General features: G+C 43.7%; 2 protein-coding genes across 16 annotated transcripts; one reads left to right on the forward strand and one right to left on the reverse strand.

Annotated features, from left to right (window-relative positions):
- Positions 1–524: 524 nt before the first annotated feature.
- Positions 525–19606, forward strand: tecpr2 (tectonin beta-propeller repeat containing 2). Of its 13 annotated transcripts, none has more exons than XM_040199249.2 (28): positions 525–688; positions 1182–1226; positions 1356–1455; positions 1533–1673; positions 1879–2007; positions 4225–4356; positions 4891–5048; positions 5302–5455; positions 6369–6521; positions 6650–6782; positions 6975–7180; positions 7399–7582; positions 9570–9816; positions 9892–10099; positions 10173–10382; positions 11098–11165; positions 11311–11426; positions 11666–11839; positions 12637–12817; positions 13066–13207; positions 13301–13526; positions 13602–13691; positions 15226–15323; positions 15408–15543; positions 17177–17325; positions 17412–17553; positions 17643–17792; positions 18432–19606. In XM_040199249.2, the coding sequence occupies exons 3-28, from the start codon at positions 1384–1386 to the stop codon at positions 18581–18583; spliced, it is 3951 nt and encodes a 1316-aa protein (XP_040055183.2). In that variant the 5' UTR covers positions 525–688; positions 1182–1226; positions 1356–1383; the 3' UTR covers positions 18584–19606. The 13 variants fall into 13 exon arrangements, 9 of the variants coding, with proteins under 9 accessions (XP_040055183.2, XP_040055185.2, XP_040055182.2 ...); XR_013452696.1 differs by lacking the exon at positions 1182–1226 and adding an exon at positions 15730–15921 and having other exon boundaries at positions 559–688; XM_078089117.1 differs by having other exon boundaries at positions 567–688; positions 9892–10108; positions 10212–10382.
- A 129-nt stretch (positions 19607–19735) lies between these two features.
- ankrd9 (ankyrin repeat domain 9) lies at positions 19736–22876 on the reverse strand. 3 transcript variants are annotated; one of them, XM_040199254.2, is made up of 2 exons: positions 22056–22876; positions 19736–21890 (listed from the first exon to the last, which is right to left on the reverse strand). In XM_040199254.2, the coding sequence occupies exon 2, from the start codon at positions 21868–21870 to the stop codon at positions 21046–21048; it is 825 nt and encodes a 274-aa protein (XP_040055188.1). In that variant the 5' UTR covers positions 21871–21890; positions 22056–22876; the 3' UTR covers positions 19736–21045. The 3 variants fall into 3 exon arrangements, with proteins under 3 accessions (XP_040055188.1, XP_077945245.1, XP_040055190.1); XM_078089119.1 differs by having other exon boundaries at positions 22029–22190; XM_040199256.2 differs by having other exon boundaries at positions 22002–22185.
- Between the last annotated feature and the right edge of the window lie 4079 nt (positions 22877–26955).

Genomic DNA, 26955 nt, shown 5'->3' on the forward strand with positions numbered 1-26955 from the left:
CTGGAAGGGGAAGTTGAGTTCCGACTAGAAAATGACCGGGTGTTGTGGAATGGCGTGGCTGTGGCCGACAACAGGCAACAATAAACCCGAGTGATAAGAAACTGGCTCTTTATTGACACGGAACCTTACAATATATATATATACATAAACATGAGCAGATAACCCCCATTGATCTGTCAGTCTCAATTGTCAATCAGACCTTTTAGTCTTGTCAGTCCTACCTTTCAGGCTCATCTGTCAGTATCACCTGTCAGTTTACCTTTCATCTGACGACACACAATACTGTTAAACATTACGAGTCGTTTGGGATTTATTACAGGTAGCAACATAAAAAAGTATGATTATTATGTAAGGTGTATTCAGCTCTTCCCGTTCTGAAGCGCAGAAAGGAAAAAGTATAGTCCACATAATTTAAAGCACGAATAAAAAGCAGCAGCCTAACGAGGTTAGAAATCTTAAAGGGGGTTTTGCAGTGATGCTTCGTACTTTTTATAAATATATGGCTATGTATACGTACTGGGGATGCAGTACCGAGTTCTGCCCGTGGGGGAGCTGTTTGTAGACAGCAGCTCGGTACCACATGAATAAGGAAGCTGTCAGACAGACGGCGATGTCTCCTCTCACCTCCTTAATATCGTTGTGTTAGTCAAACATCTTGAACATCTGAATCCTTTAGCAGCCGCTTTTGGTAAGAGACCGACTCCTCTTCCAGATGCGAACGTTAGCATGCTAACATTGAGTTAGCTGCTTACCGAAGATGCTAGCTAGCCTGTGCTGTGTGTTGGAGAAGCTAGCTCTGATCCCGACGTTCATATGACGTCATGATGTTTTTGGAGCGGTAGCTGTCATGTTCCGCGGTTACTAAGGCAACGGCCTGCTGAGCAGAATGGAGCGGACGCGTCGGCCTTCACAACAAACTACGTAAAACAAGAGGCATATTTAAGATGTTTATCAAGTTAGCAGGACAAGCATCACTGCAAAACCCCCTTTAAGATTTCTAACCTCGTTAGGCTGCTGCTTTTTATTCGTGCTTTAAATTATGTGGACTATACTTTTTCCTTTCTGCGCTTCAGAACGGGAAGAGCTGAATACACCTTACATAATAATCATACTTTTTTATGTTGCTACCTGTAATAAATCCCAAACGACTCGTAATGTTTAACAGTATTGTGTGTCGTCAGATGAAAGGTAAACTGACAGGTGAGACTGACAGATGAGCCTGAAAGGTAGGACTGACAAGACTAAAAGGTCTGATTGACAATTGAGACTGACAGATCAATGGGGTTATCTGCTCATGTTTATGTTACTGGTTTAACATGTTTGTTTTTTAATGGATGTTTTGAATTTGCTTTCAGGACCAGTTGAGTTCACATTAGCTGAACCATGGCAGCTCCACCTTCTGTCCTGAGAGAGTTCTGCCCACTCTACTATGTGCTGAATGCAATTCCAGCCAAGGTACCGGACCGGTCCCAACTAGGAGGCTGTCCAGTTGTAGTATGATGATGATTGTGTTAATGTGATTCTCCCTACAGGTGCAGCGCGGGTTCAGGTCCATCCTGGTGTACCTGACGGCTCTGGACAGCAGCAATGACTTCCTGGCTGTGGGCAGCAGCATAGGCATGCTCTACCTGTACTGTCGTCGCCTAGCAACCATGAACAAGTACAGTCTGGAGGTCAGTGCTTCTTCTGCTGCTGTGGTGCTCACACTGGTTTTTGCAGCAGACACACTTGTCCTCATCAGATATGTCAGTCTGAAACACGTTGGATCAACGTCAGCTATGTTCAAGTGATCCTCGTAATTCTGGTGATGTTCAATTTGAACAAAGCTGTTTCAGTTTAAAGAGTCAGAATAACCGTGTGTGTGTGTGTGTGCTACAGGGGAAGAGTGATGCGATCACGGCTGTGAAGCTTCTCAGCTGTTTTGATGATCTTGTAGCTGTGGGAACAGCATCGGGTCGAGTCGCAGTCTTCCAGCTGGTGTCTCCACTTCCTGGTCGAAACAAACAGGTGAGTCTCATGTTTATGTTGTACACACTGTGTAATGTGTGACCTTTGGAACGTTAACTTCTTGTTGTAAGTAATTCAATTCACTTTATTTTATATGGCCCAAAATCGCAAATTACAAGTTTGCCTCAGAGGGCTTAACAGTCTGTACACATGAGAAATCCTCTGTCCCGAAACGCTCACATCAGCACAGGAAAAACTCCCAAACAATGAAAAACCCTTCCATGGATAAAAAGGGGAAGAAACCTTAGTGAGAACATCAGAGGAGGATCCCTCTCCCAGGATGCACAGACCACAATGGATGTCATGTGTACAGAATGAACAATGTAAGTAAGCGTGAAGACTTACTAAATAAGACCGTATAGATGCATTCAGGCCCGGACTCTTATCTAATTAAGCCTCGCTCCCAATTCTACTCCATGAGGTGATAGTGACAGAAGACAATAAGAACAGACAACAGCAGAAGCTTGTTGTCTTCAATGAGAACTTTAAGAAAGATGAAATGTGCCTTGTTCTATGGAATACAAGCTTACAATACAACATAATTAACATTACTTGTTATCAGTAACATGATATTTTAAACTTTAACACTAACAGTGTTAGCTGGCTAGGAGAGGGAAATTAAACATATTACGATTATATTGTGTTTCTCCAACCAAGCTGAACATTAACTGAAAGGATATAAATATTAGGTTCATTTGTTTTAAGAAAGGGAGCAGAGGTGAATTTCTAGTTTCTTTTGAACAGTGTACAGTTTTATTTATGGATAGGCTTCATGTTGGTTAACAGTCTTGATTTAAAAAAATAAGGCTTTTATTACAAAAATATATTCTATGCTAAAAATTGCTGATGTCGCTACACTGAGATGTTTTACCAGCACAAGGTGACTATCAGGGAGGTGTAAGGGAGTGGGAGAGTGAAGGGGGAAGGGGCCACCACCAGGGACCGGAAAGGAAAAGTCACACACACACTGCAAAGCAAAACGCACAACAAATATAAAACATGCCAAATAAACTAGGAATGAGGAAGCCCTCCACCTAGTGAACCACGACCTACAGACCTATGACCAGCCCACCTGTACTGGCATTGAGGATCCCAGAGTAGGACCCACTCCAGTTGGTTTACGAAGGAAAAGAACAAAGAAACAACTAAACAACAACTTGTCTGGAGAGAAAACAAATTAACAATGCATAATAAAAATACTGGATAAAACAAAGTAACCACAAATACAAAATATATTTGCAAAGGGGCAAAAGAAGCAGTGGCTCGAACTGAGCAATCACCGAAAAGCCAACATCACTTCCCCCTTCCTGCCACAAAACAAAGAAGCACATGTCAGACACACACACAACGTACAAAACTCCACCCAACATCACGGCACCGCTACAGAGCACATCCAAACGAAACCAAAAACACCGCCCGCTCCACTACAAACACACACACCTGGAGACTGCACAGATGGGTGGGAGCTCTACGACTAGTCCCCTTCAGCGCCCAGTCCTGGACCTGGGGCAAACCCTACATTTAAACCAGGAAGTAATCTGGCCTCACCTGTTGGGAATCACTGATTAAAGTGCTGTGGCCAAACAGGTAGAGGGAGCTCTACCCATCACACGTGCGTCGACCCATTTTTCTAGGCTTGCGTCGCTTACGACGCAAGCGACGCAGCCTCCTGCAGCACCAGGCTGTGATTGGTCTGCTGACTACGTCCTTTACGGAGTCTCACGTCTCCGTTTTCACTGCACAATACGGCCGTTATTAAAAGGAAGAACGTTGACGAGAGAACGGATCAGATTGAAGAGCTTTTGTGGGAAGAAATGCGTAAATATGAGCGCTTGTACAAGCCGTCATTGGCGGACTATGAGGACGCCGGATGGCCTCTGATTCATGGAGGGAGATCTCCACAAATGTTGAGTAAATAAAGCAACCAGCGACTTCCACACACAAAGACGTGACTCTCCAGGTCGTCTTCAACAAAACACGTGACTCCACCTGTTGTTCTGGAGGTGAATCGCTCTGCAACACACGCAGGACTTTACAACCAGGAAGTGAAACCAGTGCGTCGACGCGACGGTGCATAAAGACGCAGACGCATGCGCCAGCGTTAAGTCACCTGTAGTACACGTCTCTCTCTGTAGAAGTTTAACTCACCTGTAGTACACGTCTCCCTCTCTCTGTGGAGGTGTAACTCACCTGTAGGACCTGTCTGTCTCTCTCTAGCTGAGGCGGTTTGACGTGGTGGGCCTCCATAAAGGCTCTGTCACGTCTTTAGCGTGGAGCAGCAACGGAATGAAGCTGTTCTCAGGAGATGACAAAGGACGAGTCGTCTTCTCCTCTCTGGACTTAGATCAGGTAACATATAAACACAATACTGCACATTAAAAGTGAGACATCATTGTGTTTATGTTATGATAAAGAAATATTAGTTCCTTAATCTTCATTTAAAAAAAACAACATTCATACATATGTGGTATTTCTGTAAAACCTTTCCTTGACCTCTCGTCACTTTGTCGTCTCTCGTCACTTTGTCACTTGTTCGTTAGTGCACTTTATGCTTAATATTTTTAAACTTTTTAAATATTTTAAATTCTTAACTTTAACTTTATTCCCTTGTTTTATACTAACCCATAGCCGTATTCTACTAACCCATTCCATTAGCATTTCATTTTACTTTATTTTATTACTTGTGCACTGCTGTCTTGTTGTCTATTGTTTCACTGTCTACTGTCACGCACCAACTGCCAAGACAAACTCCTTGTATGTTTGACATATTTTGGCAACAAATGTTTCCTGATTCCTGAAATCAATTAGTCAATGAAGTAAATCGATGACTAATTATCGCTAGATAGTACACACAGTTCTGACTGTCAGTATTTGTGTGTACAGGGTGTGTGTGAACCCGTGCTGCTGCTGGAGGAGGCCTCAGGTGTGGTTCAAGTGGAGTACAGTCACCAGGTGCTGCTGATCTCAACACAGCACAGATCTCTGCTTTACTGCACACAGAATCAGAAAGTCCGGCAGCTGGGCACCAGGCCCCGCAAGAGGTACTACGTACCGCTACATGCAAATACATCCCATAATCAACTGATACCACAGGTCCTGTGTCTGCTCCATCATGCCCCCTTCATAACATTATGAACTCATAGAAATCCGGCTACACCCATTTCCTTTTTTTGACTTTAGTGACCCTCATTGATAAAGCGGGTCACTAAAGACTTTATAGTGTTCATGTCCACAGTAGATACTCGAAGAAATCGTTTTAGATGACAGGTGTTGACAGTATGGTGTTGGTCTCAGCAGCGGGAGGTTCGGCGCCTGCTTCCTGCCAGCTCTTTGTAAGCAGAGCGATCTTCAGGTGTTTGCTGCTCGTCCTGGACTCCGACTCTGGAGGTCTGACATCAGAGGACAGGTGGAGGACACTCGACAGCTTAAACCGCTTTTCAGCACTCAGGTACACAGGAAACATGCTGGGGATATTGACTCTACTCTGAAGCACAGATTATGTGATGGAATATTTCTCATTGAAGTGAACTATTTAGGAGAAGAAAGTTGATTTATATCCCTGTACATGGCTTTGGTTTGGTCCAATATTACTACTACTATTAGTGCCAATGTTACTTCTTCTGCTACTAGTGGTAACATTACTTCTACTACTAGTGCTAGATAGTACACACAATTACTACTACACAGTTACTACTATTGCTACTAGTGCTAATGTGACTACTACTGCTACTAGTGATAATGTGACTAGTGCCAATGTTACTACTAATGTTACGCCTACTGCTACTAGTACTAATGTTACTACTGCTAGTGCCAATATTACTACTAATGTTACTAGAGCCAATCTTACTGTAGCAGTTGTACTCTCTCTTGCGTTATGCATTTATCACCAGGACACAAGTCACGTTTTGCCTCCAACTGGCCGTTTATATCAGGTTACCACTCAAGAAGGCAAACTGGTGAACATACAGGGTTTAGCGTCCTCAGAGGAACACCTCGTGGCATCAAACGTTTTAGCAGTTAGACAAAATAAACAACATGAGCTAACCGAATTAGCAAGTGGCTAGGGAGCTTGCTAAGGACCAACTTACTAGACACCCTGCGGCAGTGTAACCGTTGGGTACCATGATCTGTAGAGATGGCAAGTGGAATCATACATCCTGTTACATTACTACTAATGTTACTACTGCTCCTAGTAATGCCAATGTTACTACTAATATTACTCTACTGCTAATAAGATTAATTTTACTGCCGGATCTGTATGCAATGTCAAATAAAGCTTCAATATTCTCCGGTGATGTTGATAACGACTTGAATTACATTTAGTTATTTTCTGCCCATTTGCCTTTCTCTTCTTGAATCAGATTCCTCAGTTTGAGTTGTTTCCTCGTCCTGGTCCAATCGGAGCTTACCGTCCAGAAGACAGACAACTTGGTCTGCTCAGCTGTTTCTTCAGAGATGGATGGATTCTCAGCTGGAATGAGTACAGCATCTATGTCCTGGACTGTCATAACGAGGTACCACAAGTGCCTATGATACCGTCTAAATTAGTACAGTATCTATGTCCTGGACTGTCGTAGCCAGGTACTAGAGTAATTGCTACTTGATTGATTGTGGACGTTAACAAGGTGTACTTTGTCTGAAGGTGGTGATCGGAGCCTTAGAGAGCAGTGGAGATATTGTGTCGGTGTCATGTTGTGACAACGAGATCTTCATCCTGAAAGGAGACCGAGACATCATTCGTCTCTCAAACTGTCCTGAGGGACCAGCTTCCAGCCGTAAGTACTACAACTACAAGTTCTATGACTAGTATTAAAGGTACTGCTATGAGTACTACTATTACTAATAATAGTACCACTATTATTATTACAACTACTAGTCATAGTTCCACAATGAGTGGCGTCTACACAACATCATGTATGTATACATAACATACATGAATGTATATCCCGTCCGTCTCTCCTCTTCAGTGCTGGAGCTCTCTGTCCATCAGCACTCACCTTTGGCCACGCCCACCATCCTCCCACCTACTGGATCAGTTGAAACAGCTCAGCCAATCAGGACCATGTCTATCATTGTAGAAGGTGGGGTTAGGGTGCAGCAGGAAGGAGGATGGGAGAGGCCCAGCAAGGAAGGAAAGACAGAGGAAGTGGAGGAGGCAGAAGAGCAGCTTGAGGTGACTGACAGTTATCTACAACTCTTGTTTCACTGGAGCATATGCGCACACGTGTCCGAGTGGAAGTACCATGGGCGAAAAAGAAAAACCTTATTTTTATTTATTTTTAGGAATCCAGACTTTTTCAGGGCACGGCGCCCCCCTGATATAATGATAGGGGAAAACACTGGACACCTTCACCTCCAGACGGGTGGACTAACCTGTGACTGTGTGTCTAGGTGATGGAACCCAGCACCTCTCGTAGCCGCGGCAGCTCTGTTACTTCCTGCGAGAATCTCCTTGGAAACACTTCCTGTGAGCTGAGCTCCAGGTGTTACAGCGCCCCTCTGGGCCATGAGGGGCTGCAGCAAGAGCTCGTTGTAAAGGCCGTCCGAGTGAAGAAGAAGGGGAGGAGACGCCAAGGCAAGCAGACACGCCGACTGGTCAATAAGCTCCACCTTGATCACCACCAGGTGATCAATAAGCTCCACCCTAATCACCACCAGGTGTTCAATAAGCTCCACCCTAATCACTTCAGCTCTGACATAATGCACACAAGTTAATCAGTAAGCTGCTTTTATCAAAAGCGAACTTACAATAACTGCATTCCACCATAGGGATACAAACAAGAACGTGCAATTTCAGTAACGATTCATTTTAACAACGATTCGATTTGAATCGCGATTCATGGTTGCCGATTCGATTCATGGACAATCTGGGTTAATTTAGAACGATTCGATTCGATTCAGTGACTTGAAATCGATTCAGTAACTTTACTGGACAGTGCCGGCAAAGTTTCTGAGATCCCTGTTGTTTCCTGTAAGGAAATCAGGTTTAAATTAATTACGGATATTATAAACAAGCAAACAACAATTAATGGCAAATGTATTAACCTTTTATTTGAATCAAGTGCCATTTTCAATGTAAACATTACACAATAATTACACAATGTTTGGATCAATTCACAGAACCCCGTTGTTCAACCACATCGTAGGGTCGCATGTCTTTACAGATAAACTTGTTCCTGTGATGTTGAGTTTGGTGCTGGCGAGGCCTGAGGCGTCTGCAGAGCTGAGTTACCTGCTGCTGCTGCAGCGGTGACGCTGCTAGAGGTCCTGACTGTCGGCGATGTTTCATCCCACGGCGCCTTAGTAGACGGCCGGAAAGATTCGTCGTGTTTCCGTGGTTTTTTATTTGTCTTCTACATATTCTACAAACAGCGAGCGACTTATTTAGAACACCTCCGTGTTTGCAAAAGCCAAAATGTTTCCACTGGATCGATAAGTTGGTTTGTAAATGTCTCGCTCGCAGTCGTCTCCTCCACGCTGTGTTTTGTTGTTCAGAGTTTCGCGCGGCGGCCGCTGCGTACTGATGACGTCACAGACAGGCAGACTGAATCCAGTAACGTTTAAAAACAAACACACAAACACACATCCACACCGTTGTTGTACTTAAATCCAATGTGCAGTTTCCAAGTATCGATACAAATTGATTATGTACCATTTCAATCGATTTGTAATCGATATATGTCGTCCGGAATGCCGATTTGCGGAGCACAGATCGATTCAGTTGGATCGCAGGAATATAAATCGATTAATCGATTCAGTGAATGAATCTTACACCCCTACAAGTTACTGAAAATGAGTATTTAGTTACAGTTACTAGTTACTTCTTTGAAAGGTAATTGAATTATTTACCAGTTACTGTGTATCAAAAGTACGCATAAAAGTACTTACGTTACTTTTATGTCTGCTTTTTAAATGTAATGAATATAAATAGTACTGAACAGTCAAAATAACTACAAAAGGCAACTGACTCGACAGTTGACAGGATGCATCTCATCTTCAACATAGCGAGCGATCAATCTATTCAGCTCTGCCCGGCTTCCACAGAGACTGCTCTCCTTGCTGTCTCTGTGGAACGGCCTTGAAGCCTGACTGGTGGGGGTCAAGGAGGTTGTTATGGTGGAGATAAGAGGAGAGTTGGCTAAAGGTATTATGTTCAAGAGTTTTGGAAGAAGAGAGACGGTCGTAGTCGTTTTCTTCAGATAGGTTGAGGGTGGGTTTCTTCAGGAGAGGGTTGACTCTTGCCTCCTTTAGAGAGTTGGGGACAGATAACAAGGAAGTGTTAATGAGAGAGGCGAGGAAAGGAAGAAGATCAGGAGCGATAGATTGTAGAATATGGAATGTGGTCAAGAGGGCAGGTGGTTGGACTAAGGTAAGAACTTGGTTAGAAGACGGGGGTGAAAAAGGGAAGCAAGGGCGATAGAGGTGAAGTGGGTGAAACACAAGTAATCAGAGCTGGGTTCAATAAGCTCCGCCCTAATCACCACCAGGTGTGCATAAGTGCCTCCCATGATGTAGCTCCTGCCCTGTCAAATTTAACTTTGTGCCTCTTTCTCCACCCGCAGACAGCAGCAGTGGAAGCCACCTCTCTGAGAGCAGATGCTCAGACTCCATGTTTTTAGTCCAGGACGGCAGCTGTAATGACAGTGGAAGTGGAACTCCTTTGAGTGACAGAGCCTCCCTCTTTTATCTGGACCTCCACAGCCAGCACTCATCTGAGCCAATCAAGGATCAGATCTCACAGAAAGTAGAGCATTTTAATAGAGGTTTAAGTGACGTACAGGAGGCGGAGTCTTCCACCAACCAATCGGGGTTAGTGACCAGGACTGTCTGTGTGTGTCCAGCTTTTACCGAGTTTTAGGTCTCAACTTTGTTGTCTTGTCCCAGCTCTCAGCTACTCGGGGGTGTGGAGGACCCAGGAAAGGCCTCTGATCCTGGCACTGAGGTTGACCCTCTGGCCCTCAATGTGGATCTGTTGCTGGAGTGCACCTTCTCCTACATGCACAACACTGAGGAGAATGATGAACAGGAGCAGCAGCCAATGGAGGAGCAGGAGGGAGGGTTTCTGAGCCCACTGATTGGACCAGAGGAAAAGGTGGATGAGGTGATACATACATGGATATAAACATATAACTATCACTGAGGATTTCCTCTGTGTTTACATACAGAATGATGAGCAGGTGCCTCCTGTTGTTCTGGGAGACCAGATGTTTTACTCCACCATGTCCAGTCTGGAAATAAGACCTGGTATGTCCAGTGATGAAGAGGAAGACATCTACTGTCAAGTCCTTAACCCTCCACCTCATCCGACGGAGAAGACCTCAGACCCACAGGTGGAACCCAACACCAACGACAGAGACACACTGAAACCTGACCAGGTGAGACACGAAGAAAAGAAACTTAAACCTGACTCATCAAGAAGGCCAGCAAGCAGGCCAGCAGTGTGATAGGGTGTCCACTGGACACTGTGGAAGTGGTGGGAGACAGGAGGATAATGACTAAGCTATCAACCCTGATGAGCAACACCTCCCACCCTATGGTGGACGCCCTGGTAGCTCTGTACGGCTCCTTCAGCCAGCGGTTGATTCGCCCCCAGTGTGTGAAGGAGACTGGCTGCACAACCAACTGTGCACCGAGTGAACCACAGGACAATAATTCACCAAAGAACACTAAAATATACGTGCAATTAAAATTACAACAAGCAATAACCACTGTGATACACTATGTGTACATATAGACATATTTATTTAATTCTTAGTATATTTAGTTACTGGGGGGAACGAACATGGGGAAAAAAGGGAAGAAACCTTAGGGAGAACGTCAGAGGAGGGATCCCTCTCCCAGGATGGACAGACTACAATGGATGTCATGTGTACAGAATGAACAATGTAAAAGATGCATAATACATTCCTATAAGTCCTATAACAGAAATGATTAAAATAAGTTACCATGCATCTTGTGTGCACTATCCACTTTGCTGCCGCGTTCCTGTGAATCTCCCCATTGTGGGACTAATAAAGTAATATATTATCTTATCTTACCAGGTGAATCTGGCAGCAGGTAATCATATTATTTGGTCTTTTCTCTTTGTAGTTGGCAGAAAGCTGGATGGGTTACTCGGGACCAGGATGTGGAATATTGAGCCTGCAGGTGACTGACAGGTGGGTAGTCAGCTGACTAAAGAAAGGCTTTTTTGATTCAGGTATGAGTTGAAGCGACCTGCTCGGTCTCTTACATCTGACCTGTGTTTTAGTCCTGAATTAAAGATACCTGCTCAGAGTCTTACAGGTGACCTGTATGTTTTAGGTATGTGTGGTGTCTGGACTTTAAAGGAGGACTCTTCTGCAGCGGCCTACTTGAAACTGGGCTCAACTGGCAGCGCTTTGAAGACAACGTCCACCAGGTGGCATTGTCACCCTCAGGTGAGACCCCAGCAGCTCCCCTGACAAATCCTCCGTACACTGGTACTATGCCACCTGCTGTTAACAACCCGTGAGGGTGAGGGTTAACCCTTCTACAAAGAAACTGACTTCAGCTTACAGTTAGAACTTAGGCCTGATCTCTCGTTGAAGTAGACTGCTTCAGAGGTGTGTGTGTGTGTGTGTGTGTGTGTGTGTGTGTGTAGCAATAGCAGGATGTTAATTGTTGGTTGCTACATCAGGTAATCTGTTGTGGAAGGTGGAACAGCGGAGCATGACGGCATTTGCTTGTGCTAAAGTCTCAGTCAAAGGAAAACGTCACTGGTACAAAGCTGTGGAGCAAACAGCCTTTGTGGCTCTGAGTGACGACTCGGCCTGGATCATCAGGACCAATGGAGATCTCTACTTACAGACAGGTAACCAGCTACCCGTGTGTCTCACCTACTCAGAACAGACCCTGAGACAAAAACAACTTATTTGTAATATCAGTCATTCATCTGGAGAGATATCTGACCAGTGTTTCCCCTACCATTATATGATATACCTAGGGGAAAACCTATAGCTAACTTGACTCTGCTAATTATTGTGTGATTATAATCAGGTTAAATTGTTACTTGCGGCCCAAGTTATATGTTTACCTTCTTCGTACTTATTACAGTAAGAAAACATTACTTTAAAAATATTACAGTTTTCTCTTTATTTGTAAAAATGACTGCTCTGCCTACAGCAGATTTTCATTGATTGTGATGGGTCAGATGATGCAGATACCAACCAGATACCAAGGTTAAGAAACCCTTAGTAGATTTACTGATTTCATCCAGGCAGACATCCAGGACTACGAAAACATCAGAGACTACAACAACATGCAGGACCACCAAAAGATCAGAGATCACCAAGACATCAGGACCACCCAAAATATTCATGACCACCAAAACATAAGAGACAACTAACACATCTAGTACCACCAAAACATCCAAGAGCACACAAATATCCAAGATCACCAACACGTTCAGGACCAACCAAGCATCTGTGACCACCAACACATCCAAGACCACCAAAACATCAGAGACTACATCAAGGACCACTAACACATCCAGTACCACCAAAACATCCAGGGCCGTGAACGCATCAAGGACCACCTAAACATAATGATAAGACTGGAATGTATCTCTGTTTGCTGTTACCATAGTAACCCTTGTCTCTGTGTCTCTAGGTCTAAGTGTGGACCGGCCCTGTGCTCGCTCTGTGAAGTTGGAGTGTCCTTGTGTGTTCACTCAGGTGTGTGTGAGCGAAGGTGTGGTCTGGGCTCTGAGCGAACACAAGGCAGTTTTCTACAGAGAAGGTCTGAGCAGCTACTGCAGCGAGGGAGAGGGCTGGAAGTACGACACAGTCAGGTACTACTCCTACTGTACTACTGATCTATTACACCGTCAGGTCATGATCCTACCGTACTAGTTATCTATTAAACCGACAGGTACTGCACCTACTGATTTGTTACCGTGTCCGGTACTACCACCACTGTACTACTGAAGTACGTTATTATACAGCTTTGAAATCAGCGGCACATTCAACTAGTTCACAAGGAGAGCCAGCTTAGTTATTGTGATGTCATTGTGTGTTACTCGGTGTGTATTTGTCCCAGTGAGGCTCAGGGTGTGGAGCTGATGTGTGTGGCTCTGGCAGAAGGAGGTACAGCTTGGGCTCTAGACGCCAGCGGCAGCCTCTGGTTTAGAACCGGCATTTGTTCGTCCAGACCACAGGGCGATGACGACCACTGGTGGCAGGTAGGCAGGAAGAGGAGGTCTGATGAGTCTTTTTTTTTTTTCTTCACAGCTTAATAGCCCGTCTGTCTGTCCGTTTCTATCTCTCCCCATCAGATCAGAATTTCGGACTATGTGGTCTTTGACCAGGGCAGTATTTTCCAGACGCTGCTTCATGCCACCCAGAGTGTTGCCACGGTTACCAGGGCGCCGGTTGAGCGTGTGGTGGCCTTTCTGTCACAGTACTCACAGTGCCAACCAAGCCTGGTCAGCGCCAACGGAAGTGGAGTTTGGGTCGCTTCAGGACGTAACCAGCTGCACCTGGCCCGGGGCAGTCTCGTGGGTCAGTAGAGTCCAGAAAGGCCCAGATCAGACTTTTTAGGACGTTTTCTCAGTTTCCCTTTTTGTTGATTCTCAGGAACTTTCTGGCAGAATGTTGTTCCAAGAGGAACCGTCTCAACCACCAAGTGGAGCTTCATCACTTCTTCAGTTGTGCCTCACAGAGAAGGTACACACACCTGTACACTATACAATTCAATTTCAATTCAATTCATTTTATTTTGTATGGCCCAAAATTGCAAATTACAAAGACTTTACGAGAGGGTAACGTTGGTTTATGATTACAGTAATATGATTAATATCTAAAATAATAATGAGGATGATGGCATCAGCAGGTGTCAGCAGGGCCAGGGGTCCAGAAGGACCTACGATCTACGGAGACCTGCTAGGGGAGAAAGCACAAAAGAACTCCCGCTGAATTAGTCATGTGCATTAATAAAACGTGGATTATTGTAGAAAGAGAGAGAGTGAGAGAGGAGCTCGGTGTGTCCTAAGAAGTCCCCCGGCAGTCTAAGCAGCCTAACTAAGGGCTGGTCCGGGCTAACCTGAGCCAGCCCTAACTATAAGCAAAATCAAAGAGGAAAGTTTTAAGCTTTATCTTAAAAGAGCTGACCGAAAGCCCCCCGGACTGAAAGTGGAACCTGGTTCCACAAAAGAGGAGCTTGATAACTGAAGGCGCTGGTCCCCAGCCTACTTTTTAAAACCATAGGAACAACAAGTAACCAGCATCTATGGAGCGCAGCTGCCTTGTAGGGCAATAAGGTGTTACAAGCTCATTAAGATACGACGGTGCCTCACCAGCAAGTGCCTTGTAGGTGAGGAGAAGTACCTTAAAATCTATTCTTGATTTAACAGGGAGCCAGTGCAGAGAAGTTAATACAGGAGTGATGTGATCCCTTTTCTTTGTTCTTGTTAATACACGTGCTGCAGCATTCTGAATCAACTGGAGAGGCTTAAGAGATTTATAAGAGCAGCCTGATAACAAAGAATTACAGTAGTCCAGTCTGGAAGTGACAAACGCATGAACTAATTTTTCTGCATCACTTGGAGACAGAAAGTTCCTGATTTTTTATATGTTACGTAGATGAAAATAGGCAGTCCTTGAAGTCTTCTTGATATGCGAGTTGAAGGTCATATCCTGGTCGAAGAGAACTCCCAGATTCCTGACGGTGCTGCTGGGTACCAGAGCAATTCCATCCATAAAAACTGTATCACGTGACAGCTGGCTTCGAAGGCGCTCTGGGCCTATCAGGATAACTTCCGTTTTTTCTGACTAGCATCAGGAAGTTGCAGGTCATCCAGGTTTTGGTGTCTCCAAGACATTCTTGAAGTCTAACTAGCTGGTTGATACGACCACTGCGACTAGTCCCCAGACCTCTGTAACTAGTCCTCAGATTTCTTAAACTAGTATGCAGAACTCTGTAACTAGTTCCCTGATATCTGCAACTGGTCCTCCTTTATACCTTTATAACTAGTCCCCCAACCTCCTGTAACTAGTTTAAATTGTCCCCAGATATCTACAACTAGTCCTTAGATTGCTACAACCTGTGCTCAGACATCTGCAACTAGTCCTCAGACCTTTACAACTAGTCCCCGACCTCTGCAACTAGTCGCCAGACTTCAACAACTACCTGGATAAAAGGGTCATCTGAATCAAATGTAATGTAATCACAGTCAACCTGTATGTGTCACCTGTTTCTCAGGTACGTTTCTATGGTTGGCTCAGAGCAGGAAGGATCTGTTCTGTGTTTGGGACCAGGATGGCGAGCTCCGCCCCTCGTCCATCTCTCTACCACATGAGGTAAAAACACCACATTTGTCGAGTTTGATTCTACTCAACCTTGTTCACTAACAATCTCCTTTTGTGTCATACATGTATGCTCAGATGGAGCTGTCTCACCTGTCTGCCTGCCGTGATGCTCTGTGGGGTTTAGACACACATGGACGAGTCAGTATTCGTACGTTGTCTCCATCCTGTCCCTTTGGACTCCACTGGACCTCCCTGGACCTCAACCAGCTCGGTATGTATCTGAAAGTTACTACATGGAACTTTTGTGTTGATTCTGTCTTCCCTTGTGGTCTTAAGTGGTAGTGTCTCTGAGCACCGGGGGTCACGTTAGACAACCTCTCATTTGACTTCAGCAAGGTCTGTCAGCCTCCCTCTCTCAGTCCTGGTTCTGGTTGTCCTGGGCCTCTATTCTCTCCAGCAATACGTCATGAGTCTCCAGCAGTGTGGTGTCTGTGTGGAGGGGAGAAGCTCTGCTCCCGGAGGAGGAAGAGATACTGCTACTGCTAGGAACTGAGCTCTCCTCCTCCCTTTGGAGCTCTGGATCTGGTTCTGCCACAGTGGACTGGTCTCTGCTGGATTCCTGAAGGAGTCTAAGCTGGAGGAGATTCTGGTGATTTTGTTCAGAATTCCAGCCGGTAGCTCTAGTGGCCAATGTCAGAATCACTGTTTTTTAAATATCTGTAGTTTTTAATGGTATATCACGTTATTTCAGATATATAGATTTGTTTTTCTGAGCCGTGGTACATTTTGTACATCGAAAAGATCCTGCGGTTCACCAGAAACCGCTTTAGAAGTATGCAGAGGGTGTCACCAGTACGTCTGGTAACCGTCTTATCTGAGAGCCGTTAGAGCCGATCATCTCGTGCAACAAGTAGTACTGTAAGACATGAAACAGTGTGTTGTTGTTCATGTAGTCTGTCTTTTTGTTTATACACAAATAATCTTTAGTTGTAAACAGCAACAAACTAACCAAAGTAAATAAGTATAAGATAAATAGGTTAGATATTCAACACGTGTCGAGAATAACACTTGTATGAGCACTATTAACTGACCCTACACGCGTTATGTCATTTAACCAGTGTTCTCTGTGCCACCAGATGGTGCTACACCTCTGATACCTAATGAAGAGCTGGAGACCAACTAGTCCTTTCTAATAAGAGTCTAACTCTTAGTCTGTGACTGGACCATCCGTCGCTGTGTGTTTCGGGGGCAGAGTACTGTGGTCATGTTACAGTATGACACACACACAGCTGTGTCTTTACGTCAGGTTGACAGTGGAGGTTGTGTAACACAGTGGAAACTCGGAGGTGAACATGAAGAGTGTAACTGGAGTGTCTGCTGGTTTAGGGTTTTTTTTAGTTCCTCCATCAGACACCAACATGTTTCAAGTACACATGGCCACGTGAACACCTGACCACATGACTGCCTGGCCACATGACACGTGAAAACATGCTCTCATGTCAATGCTGAGTGTTAACATGCTGAGAATCCCTAACCATAACTGAATTTTGCTATCATAAGAGAAGCATGCTCTGTTAGTGGTCACTGATTTTGTACCTGAGGTACAAGAACTCTGAACTCTGACAGTAGAAAAATATTCAGACTGCTCATCAGGTAACTTTCTAATCTTCCCTAATGCTGATGAATGCAAACCTCCTGATGCTTTGGAGTCCACCTTTGGCCTCCTGATTCTGAGGGCGGGTGGATTTAGATTGCATGATAAAAAGCTTAGGTTCCTTCATTCGGTGCATTCGTTCTTGAAGGGTTCTCAAGGTTCATGAGGTGTTTGAGCTTTCACAGACTTGTATGCAGATGTAAACGTGTTTGCAAGTGTGTTAAGCTAAAATGTCACTGATGTGTTCCAGGAAGTGTTCGTCTGGTCAGTGTGAGTTGCGGCAGTCAGAACGTTTGGGCTGTGGACAGTCGAGGAATAGTTTACTTCAGAGTGGGAACCCAGCCCTTAAACCCCAGCATGATGCTACCTGCCTGGATCCATATAGACCCGCCTGTACAGGTAAGTCACACTGGATCCAGATAAAACCACCTTTACAGGTAATACACACAGAACCAACAGGTAACTGTGACATCATGCCTCTGCAGCCAATAGGAGTGCAGCTGGTCAATATCCAGACAAGTCCTAATGACCGTCTCCTCTGGGCTCTGGACAACAGAGGAAGCGTCTTCGTCAGAACTGGACTCAGTGATGAGATGCCGGTGGGAACTGACTGGGACCTGGCACCAGGTACGAGTTCATGTGTACAGTGTTTGCAGATCGGTACACTGTGCATGTTTGCACACTGTGTGTACATTGTGTACATGTGTGTGTTCCAGGCCTAGCTGTCACTCAGCTGGTCCTCAGCTCTCGGACCGTTTGGGTTCGTTGTGTAAATGGAGAAGTCGCTCGTCGTTACGGCATCTCGGACCAAAACCCTGCTGGAGACTACTGGAAGAAGATCCCTGGGAACGCCAACTGGTTAACTGGTGAGACTGGCTCCTACTGGTTTATACTAATGCTGCGTTCACACCAAAAGCGAAGCGAATTATTCGCGCAAGTAGATTTCATGCAAAGTCGATGCACAGACGCGACAGGTCGCGAATGACGCAAATTTTAAACTGGGGGCGAGAGGGTTAGGGTTAGCGAAAGATGCGGCGCGTGGGACACAAATTGCACAACGCTGTTTTGCGAAAGGCAATCAGCGCTGAGATGCTCCGCTCGTCATCACCGCCGTCCTGCTGCCAAAGTGTGAATAAACTGCCAGAGACACACACAGCTGAGACTGAACACCTGTAAGTTAGTTGTGTAACCGAGAGACGCACCGAGCCGACACATCAGGTCATCAGACCGGCTGCTGGTCCGCCTGAAGCAGCGCGGGAAGCCGCCATCATCCAGACGCACTTCCTGAAGGAGTCGGTGAAATTCAAGTTGTGTGCGGCGACGGATGATGTCATGAACCCGAACACAACACCGTTTACCGTTGTGACGTTTGTGTAAATCACACAACAAATAAAGAGTAGAAATAGTGGTTATTTATTTCCATGGTGGTTAGTGGAAATGATAACCGTCTTTACGGAGACAAGTAACGGAGATGCGTGTGTGTGTACATCTTTATCTCTCTGCAGTGACTCCAGAAGATGAGTTGTGGGCAGTGACTGTGATTGGGGGATTGTCACGTCGTCTGACTAAGCTCCTCCCACAAACTCCCCGTTGGCCCGCCCCCTCAGCATCCTCACTCAGTGGGGACGACATCGACGACGAATGGGAGCTCATTTGACGATGTCATTGTGATGTCACCGCTGTCATTTTCTTACGTTGAGGTTTTTGAAATCCAAACAAGTGGATGCCAGGTGGTTTCTGGGAAATGAAGGGAATTGAGACATTGTTTTAAAAGAAAGCACTTTAAAAAGAAGGCAAACTAGACCTTAATGGTTCTGACTGTGGTTGTTGAAGGCATCAATGGGACGTTTTCACATTCTACCCATGTTTCATTCATGCTATTTTAAATGAGCTAAAACTTTGATCTGGTTTAAACTGGTTCAAGCTGGTTTAAACTGGAAATTGATTTGTGCTTTTTGACCACGTTCAGGGTTTGGAAATGGTAGAGATGTAATATCCTGGTTCAGTCTGGTGGGGTTAAGCTGAGTTAGACCGTGTTAAGACAAGTTGACTTTAATAGACCCTGTTGGACTCTAATGGAACCTTGTGGACTTTAGTGCACTATAATGTCTTAAGTGGACTCAAATAGACTATAGTAGACTCTCATGGACCCTAGTGAGACTAAAGTAGACTCCAATGGACTCTGATAGACTAATGGATCCTGGCGGACTATATTAGCCTAATGGACCCTGAAGGACTATAATGGACTCTAAGAGACCATGGTGGATTGTAGTAGTTTCTAATGCACCCTGGTGGACTATAGTAGACTGATGGACTCTAATATACTATATTGGACTCTCATTGACCCTCTGGTGAACAAGCATTGAGGTTCAGGTCTAGGGTCTGAAATGGTTTAATATTTTGAAGAACTTCTAACTTGTCCTCAGCATCCTCTTCCTCATACTAATAGTTGCCATGGAAACGTGTACAGGTGTGACTATGTTGTGATGTCGTCCCGATGTCAGCTCATTGGTTGATGATTAATAAGAATTCAGTGTAACCTCACCTGTTTTATGATAACGTTCATTATCCTAACAAAGTTCAAATACACGGGTTACAGCGTATTAACTGAAACTGATGTTTGAAATCTTTGGCTCACATAAACACGTAAATCCAATAAACTGCTGCCATTTCCCTTTAATAATCTCAATGTTCGAGATCTTTCATGGATTCAACTTTGAAAAACACATTTCGTTGCTGATGAAATAAAGGTTCTTGCTGTGGCTCTGACTGGCCCGGGTCCGTAGAAATGTCCCTAAATGAGCAAATCCTCAAAAGACAGGTTTTAATGTTTTTATACAAGTATTAACAGATCATTGAATCTCACAGCTGTATTGGACTCAAACAAACAAAGAACCAAAGTCCCAGTAGTACTTCTACACTTAGGAGGAAATCTGGGATCAGCTTGGACGATCAAGAAGATGGATGTAATTGTTTTTTACGCCGTCAATGCAGGACGCCTTCAATAATAAATAACCAAAGAATAATTGACAATCTGCAGAAATGAGACTTGCCCTTCATTGCTTGGCAAAAAATGGGAGAGCGCTGCAACCAAATGTAACCACAAACGGATTTGAGAAAGACGCTTCTTCATATCAGGTAACGTGTTCATACATCAGATGTATATTCATCTTCATCTCCGGTAAAATGTTGCGTTGTTATCTCACAATAACAGGAACACTGACCAGCAGATACAGCTCTGATGCTCATTGTCATTATCCTCATGACCGTCATCATGCTCATGGTCCTCGTAGTCCTTACCTTCTGATCCTCCTCATGATCACCTGACCATGACAAGATTTCTGGATTTTTTTGTCAAACAGGGCGAACAGTGGATTTGCAGGCACCTGCTCAAATAGTCACATTGTCTTTGAAAACGGCTGTTGTGGCAGAGGATTAATAGATGCCAAACATATTCATTTTTTGACAGTGGGAAATCCATGTTGTTCTAGGCAACTTTTTACCCATTGATTTATTGTAGGGCTGTGAATAGATTTTAAAAACCCTAATTAACCTCAAATTTTGAAATTCATTAATTGTGATTAAGTTTCTTCTAAAGAGTAAATCTTATAAATTAACGAGTAATCACTTTAGGTAGGATGTATTTTAACTCTTGTGTAATTGTATTTTAAACACACGTGATCATGTTTGGAGGTGGAACATGTTAAACTAGCGACTTTTCCTGCTGTCCTTGCGCACTTTGCTCTCCATCATTTGACGTGTTTTAAGTGCCAACAACGTCCCCACATTTAGCAGGACGTTTCCAAACCACTGTTTAATGTAGGGGCACAGTGGTGGTCCTAGGGGGCAGATGTTGAGATGGAAGTAGCCTAGCAGCTAGCAACATGTTCCGGGCACATCAGTCCTGAAGTGGTCCGTTTACCACTGAGTTAAAATATTTGATCACATTCATCTCTGCTACAATAAGCATTTCCTTATTCTCACACGTCATCATTCATATAACGGAAAGCTCGTATCACAGCAGCTGCTTCTTCCTCAGTCTCCAAAAGTCTCTTTCAGCTAATCAGTGAAGGATGTAGTCTTTATTTACGGTGAGTGTTTCCATGGGGACAGATGATGTTATTGCCGGCTATGCAGCTGTAGGAAGTCGGGCAGGGCGGTGATCTGATCCGGGCCGGACCGGGCCAGACACCTGAGCGCCTGCAGCAGTAAAGGGGGTGGAGCCAAACCACGCAGCCACCTGAACACTTCATTTCCCAGCAGGCTTTGCCAGCGATGCGATTCGTCCTGCGGGCAGAACAGCGCTGGCGGTCCGGGCAGGAAGAGCAGCAGGAAGTCGAGGCAGCGTTGTGCGCGGCGGCGCTCAGTGCCGTCGGAGGCGACGAGGCGCTGCAGCGCCGCGTCCGCGCCGCTGGGAAGCGCGCCGTGAACCAGCAGCAGCAGCAGGCAGTCGGGCCGCGACAGCTCCACAGCCAGCTGCACCGCCGTCTTCCCCGCGTCGGCTACGTGCGAGCAGCCGCCCCGGCAGTCCAGGAAGTCCTTCGCCGTCTGTACCTGAGCGTCCTTCAGAGTCGCCAGCATCATTCCCAGAATCGATACGCGGTCGTAGCGCACGGCAATGGCGAGATGCGGCGCACGGCCGCTGCCGCGGCAGAAGCTGCAGCGCGTCGGCCGCATGGCGCTCGCCGAATGCTCCTTTAGCAGGAAGCGCGCGTAGTCCTGGTGGTCGTGCACCAGCGCGTACAGCAGCGCCTCCGACGGAAGAAAGGCTCGAGGACCTCCGTCTTCCCAGCTGAACACCTCCATGCAGCGCATGTCCTCCAGCAGCCACGCAGGAAGCCGCTGACGCACCGCGCAGTAAAAGGAGAAGGACGTCCGTTCACACTGACGCTGAGAGGGGGACGAAGACAGGAGGTCCACCTGAGATGAGAGGAGCCGCGGCATGAGGACACCCTGAGACACACCTGGAGTAAACAGGATGGACACATGGTTTTAAGAACACACATCGGAAGGGGACACTACACACACCTGGTCTGAAGGACACACACCTGGTCTGAAGGACACACTACACACACCTGGTCTGAAGGACACACTACACACACCTGGACTGAAGGACACACTACACACACCTGGTCTGAAGGAGACTTCCTCGTTCCGCAGAGTCACAGTCTCTCAGTCAAACCTCCGTCCTCATCTCTTTAACACTTTTATAGTTGCACCCCCACCCTCTTTCTCCCTCTATGTCTCCACTCTCGTCTCCTCTCCGCCGGCCCTCGAAACGTCCTGATCATCGTGCTGCTCCTCCCCCACCATCTCAGCTCCATGTGTGGATGTTTGTTTTTGGAATGGGGCGGAGGTGGAGGGGGGGGGGGAGGGATCGAGTGTCCCACATAGCGAACATAGCGGCCTTCAGAGGCTGAAAACAGTAAACAGGGTCACGTGACTGTTGTGATCCTGTCCAATGATCAATCAGTTTTCCTGATTAGTTAATGATCATTTGAAAAAAAGGTGAATAAAAATGTATTTCAGAATCACAAAGTTAAATAACAAAAGTTATTGGAATGAACGCAAATGTTCAAATTGATCATCAACAAGAGATTAGCAGCGCAGTACCGCTGTACTCGTACTAATATATACTTTAGTATGTTTTGAGGTAGTTGTCCTGTACTTTAGTTCATTCTTGAGGTACTTGTTCTCTACTTTTTGAGCTACTTTATACTTTGACCTCATCATCTTCATCATCATCTGAAGAAGAAGAACAGCACCTCCTGCTGTTTACTGACTGAAACGTGATCTGTAAAAACCATGCTGGTCCAATCAGAACCCACTACTACTGCTAACATGAACGTGAAAAGAATATTTCTGTTTTGTAACATTTCCACAAATTCCCCTCTTCATCCATCATTTTTGAATAAAAGGTTCGGGCAGGCGTGCTGCTCGTGGACGTGTGACTATGGAATCCACTTACACATTTAGCCACAGCACCCGGAGAGCGAGAGCTGCTCCAACTAGCCTATCCTATATATAACTATCCGCGCTAGTCTTACATCTGCTGACATATTTGTCAAAGAAAGCAGACGGTAGACATTTTCTAAACTGCTTAAAAAATGCTCACTTCTGCTCACTTCAACGCAGTGAAGAATGCAGCCCTCCAGGTATCGATCTAGAGGACACATTAGATCCATCCTTTGCAGCCCAGCATATCCCATCATCCAGTGTAGGCCGTCGAAGATTTCATTTATTCATGACGGAGACTGTTCGTAAACTAACTCTAGATTTAGTTTAGTGTGATCATAAACTAACTCTAGATTTAGTTTAGTGTGATCGTAAACTAACTCTAGATTTAGTTTAGTGTGATCGTAAACTCACTATACATTTAGTTTAGTGTGATTATAAACTAACTCTAGATTTAGTTTAGTGTGATCATAAACTAACTCTAGATTTAGTTTAGTGTGATCATAAACTAACTCTAGATTTAGTTTAGTCTAGATTTAGTTCAGTGTGATCATAAACTAACTCTAGATTTAGTTTAGTGTGATCATAAACTAACTAGATTTAGTTTAGTGTGATCATAAACTAACTCTAGATTTAGTTTAGTGTGATCATAAACTAACTAGATTTAGTTTAGTGTGATCGTAAACTCACTATACATTTAGTTTAGTGTGATCATAAACTAACTAGATTTAGTTTAGTGTGATTATAAACTAACTCTAGATTTAGTTTAGTGTGATCATTAACTAGATTTAGTTTAGTGTGATTATAAACTAACTCTAGATTTAGTTTAGTGTGATCGTAAACTAACTAGATTTAGTTTAGTGTGATCGTAAACTAACTAGATTTAGTTTAGTGTGATCGTAAACTCACTATACATTTAGTTTAGTGTGATTATAAACTAACTCTATATTTAGTTTAGTGTGATCATAAACTAACTAGATTTAGTTTAGTGTGATCATAAACTAACTCTAGATTTAGTTTAGTGTGGTCGTAAACTAACTCTAGATTTAGTTTAGTGTGATCGTAAACTTACTATACATTTCGTTTAGTGTGATCATAAACTAACTCTAGATTTAGTTAAGTGTGATTATAAACTAACTCTAGATTTAGTTTAGTGTGATTGTAAACTAACTCTAGATTTAGTTTGATGTGATTATAAACTAACTCTAGATTTAGTTTAGTGTGATCATAAACTAACTAGATTTAGTTTAGTGTGATCGTAAACTTACTATACATTTCGTTTAGTGTGATTATAAACTAACCCTAGATTTAGTTTAGTGTGATCTTAAACTAACTAGATTTAGTTTAGTGTGATTATAAACTAACTCTAGATTTAGTTTAGTGTGATTATAAACTAACTCTAGATTTAGTTTAGTGTGATCATAAACTGACTCTAGATTTAGTTTAGTGTGATCATTAACTAGATTTAGTTTAGTGTGATTATAAACTAACTCTAGATTTAGTTTAGTGTGATCATAAACTAACTAGATTTCGTTTAGTGTGATTATAAACTAACTCTAGATTTAGTTTAGTGTGATTATAAACTAACTCTAGATTTAGTTTAGTGTGATCATAAACTAACTCTAGATTTAGTTTAGTGTGATCGTAAACTTACTATACATTTCGTTTAGTGTGATTATAAACTAACTCTAGATTTAGTTTAGTGTGATCATAAACTAACTCTAGATTTAGTTTAGTGTGATCATAAAATAACTCTAGATTTAGTTTAGTGTGATTATAAACTAACTCTAGATTTAGTTTAGTGTGATCATAAACTAACTCTCGTAAACTTACTATACATTTCGTTTAGTGTGATTATAAACTAACTCTAGATTTAGTTTAGTGTGATTATAAACTAACTAGATTTAGTTTAGTGTGATTGTAAACTAACTCTAGATTTAGTTTAGTGTGATTATAAACTAACTCTAGATTTAGTTTAGTGTGATCATAAACTAACTCTCGTAAACTTACTATACATTTCATTTAGTGTTATTATAAACTAACTCTAGATTTAGTTTAGTGTGATTATAAACTAACTCTAGATTTAGTTTAGTGTGATTATAAACTAACTCTAGATTTAGTTTAGTGTGATCATAAACTAACTCTCGTAAACTTACTATACATTTCGTTTAGTGTTATTATAAACTAACTCTAGATTTAGTTTAGTGTGATTGTAAACTAACTCTAGATTTAGTTTAGTGTGATTATAAACTAACTCTAGATTTAGTTTAGTGTGATCATAAACTAACTCTCGTAAACTTACTATACATTTCGTTTAGTGTGATTATAAACTAACTCTAGATTTAGTTTAGTGTGATCGTAAACTAACTCTAGATTTAGTTTATTGTGATCATAAACTAACTCTAGATTTAGTTGTGTTTTAGAGAGCAGAAGGACGCTGAAGGAGAACAATGTTTGTGGTGACATTCAGCTTCTGTAGCTTGGACAAATTCTATAATATCTTAAATTAGCTTGTATATGCAAAAAAAGAATAAAAAGTCTGTGCATACAAGTTAATAAATGTGTTAGATGCTGTGGTTTTATTCTCTGACTTGCAATATTACTTTCAGCTTAAAGTTCACCGCTGTGCTATTTGATAAGAATTTAAAAATGTTCTTCTCTCAGCTCTCTCTAAAATATATCAGAAGCTGAAGCATTTCCTCCTAAATTAAATGAAATAAGAAGATGATCATTTCAGTCTGTATTTAATGCGTTTTGCGGATTTTAAAGCTTTCACTGTCAAGCGCAGCAGGTTGCTAGGCAACGGGAGCAGCGGAGGAACAGCTGATGACACACGCAGGAAGCCCGTGTAGGCCAGACCCTCTTCTTTCAGGGACCGCTCGGCCCGTGTAGGAGGCCGGGTCATCATGAGGATGCGGCCCACCAAATGAGACGCAGCAACGAACTGACAGGCACCTGACTTGGAGACATTGGCCTATCTTGACCCCTCCTCCCAGAGACTCTGAGGCTCCTTCTGAGTCTGTGAGGGTTTGGTTTGGTGACATTGTTGAGTGAGACTCTCAGATGTTTTGAGCCCTTTATGATCACTCAGGGAATTACCCACAAGTCATTGTTCAAAACGGGATGGGACGGGAAGTGCTGGGATGGTGTGGCCATGAAAAAGAACTGGAGTGTCTCACACTGATAAAATGCCAGTCTCCTGGCTGTAGAGACACAACAAGTTGGTGTGAAGGACGCCTGTATGTATAAGAACTGCCTGGCCCACTTGTGAGAGGAAGAAGGTTCTTGGCGGTCTACTGAGCACGTAGCTGTTGTGACCTATTTCCCCTTGCAAGGAAATAAACGGACAAAGACACATTTGACTCAGAGGCTTTATTTTTATTTAGCGATTGCCTGTGCAAAATCTTCCACAACATCGTGGCGTGCGGAGCTCTGTAGCGCCCTCCCTAAGGGGGAGGTGCAACAGGTTGTGTCCAGGGTGTGAAGGTCTGCAGGGATCTTTCCTGCCTGTCTCTGGAGGTGTACAGGTCCTTGATGGAGGCTGTCCCAGTTTAGCAACCCTAATCTGGTGCAAATAATAGTTTGTTTATATCTCCACATTATTAACCCAGAACCTTGTTAACGGTCTACTGTTTTGCCTAAATGACAATTTTAATTGAAGGCCTGTTGCCCTGTTGATTACAATAAATAGGTCTAAAAAAGATGTTTTGTGTTTCACTGTTCAGTACTATTTATATTTATTACCACGGGCGTAACCACGTATCGGCGTGTCGCCCCAATATTGAGAAAATACCAATCAGCCCCCCCCAATATACATAAAAAAATGTTTCTTTCCTTTTATGAACCGTTCGTTAAGCGAACCCCCCCAATGTCTAAACCATGGTTACACCCTTGTTCATTACATTGAAAAAGCAGACATAAAAGTAACTTAAAGTTACTTTTGGTATAAAGTAGCTGGTAAGTAACGCAATTACTTTTAAAATAAGTAACTAACTAATTACTCATTTTCAGTAACTTGCCCAACACTGGTAATGACAATAAAGTTGAATCTAATCTAATCTAATCTAACCACCA

This window comes from Gasterosteus aculeatus, chromosome 15 (genome assembly GCF_964276395.1).
Source record: "Gasterosteus aculeatus chromosome 15, fGasAcu3.hap1.1, whole genome shotgun sequence".
Taxonomy (NCBI): domain Eukaryota; kingdom Metazoa; phylum Chordata; class Actinopteri; order Perciformes; family Gasterosteidae; genus Gasterosteus; species Gasterosteus aculeatus.

Coding starts and splice junctions, on each gene's coding strand:
- tecpr2 (XM_040199249.2), top strand. CDS start 1,384: ATGGCAGCTCCACCTTCTGTCCTGAGAGAGTTCTGCCCACTCTACTAT. Junction 6,522..6,649: donor TCCTGGACTGTCATAACGAG/GTACCACAAGTG, acceptor CTTTGTCTGAAG/GTGGTGATCGGAGCCTTAGA. Junction 12,818..13,065: donor TGGAAGTACGACACAGTCAG/GTACTACTCCTA, acceptor TATTTGTCCCAG/TGAGGCTCAGGGTGTGGAGC.
- ankrd9 (XM_040199254.2), bottom strand. CDS start 21,870: ATGCCGCGGCTCCTCTCATCTCAGGTGGACCTCCTGTCTTCGTCCCCC.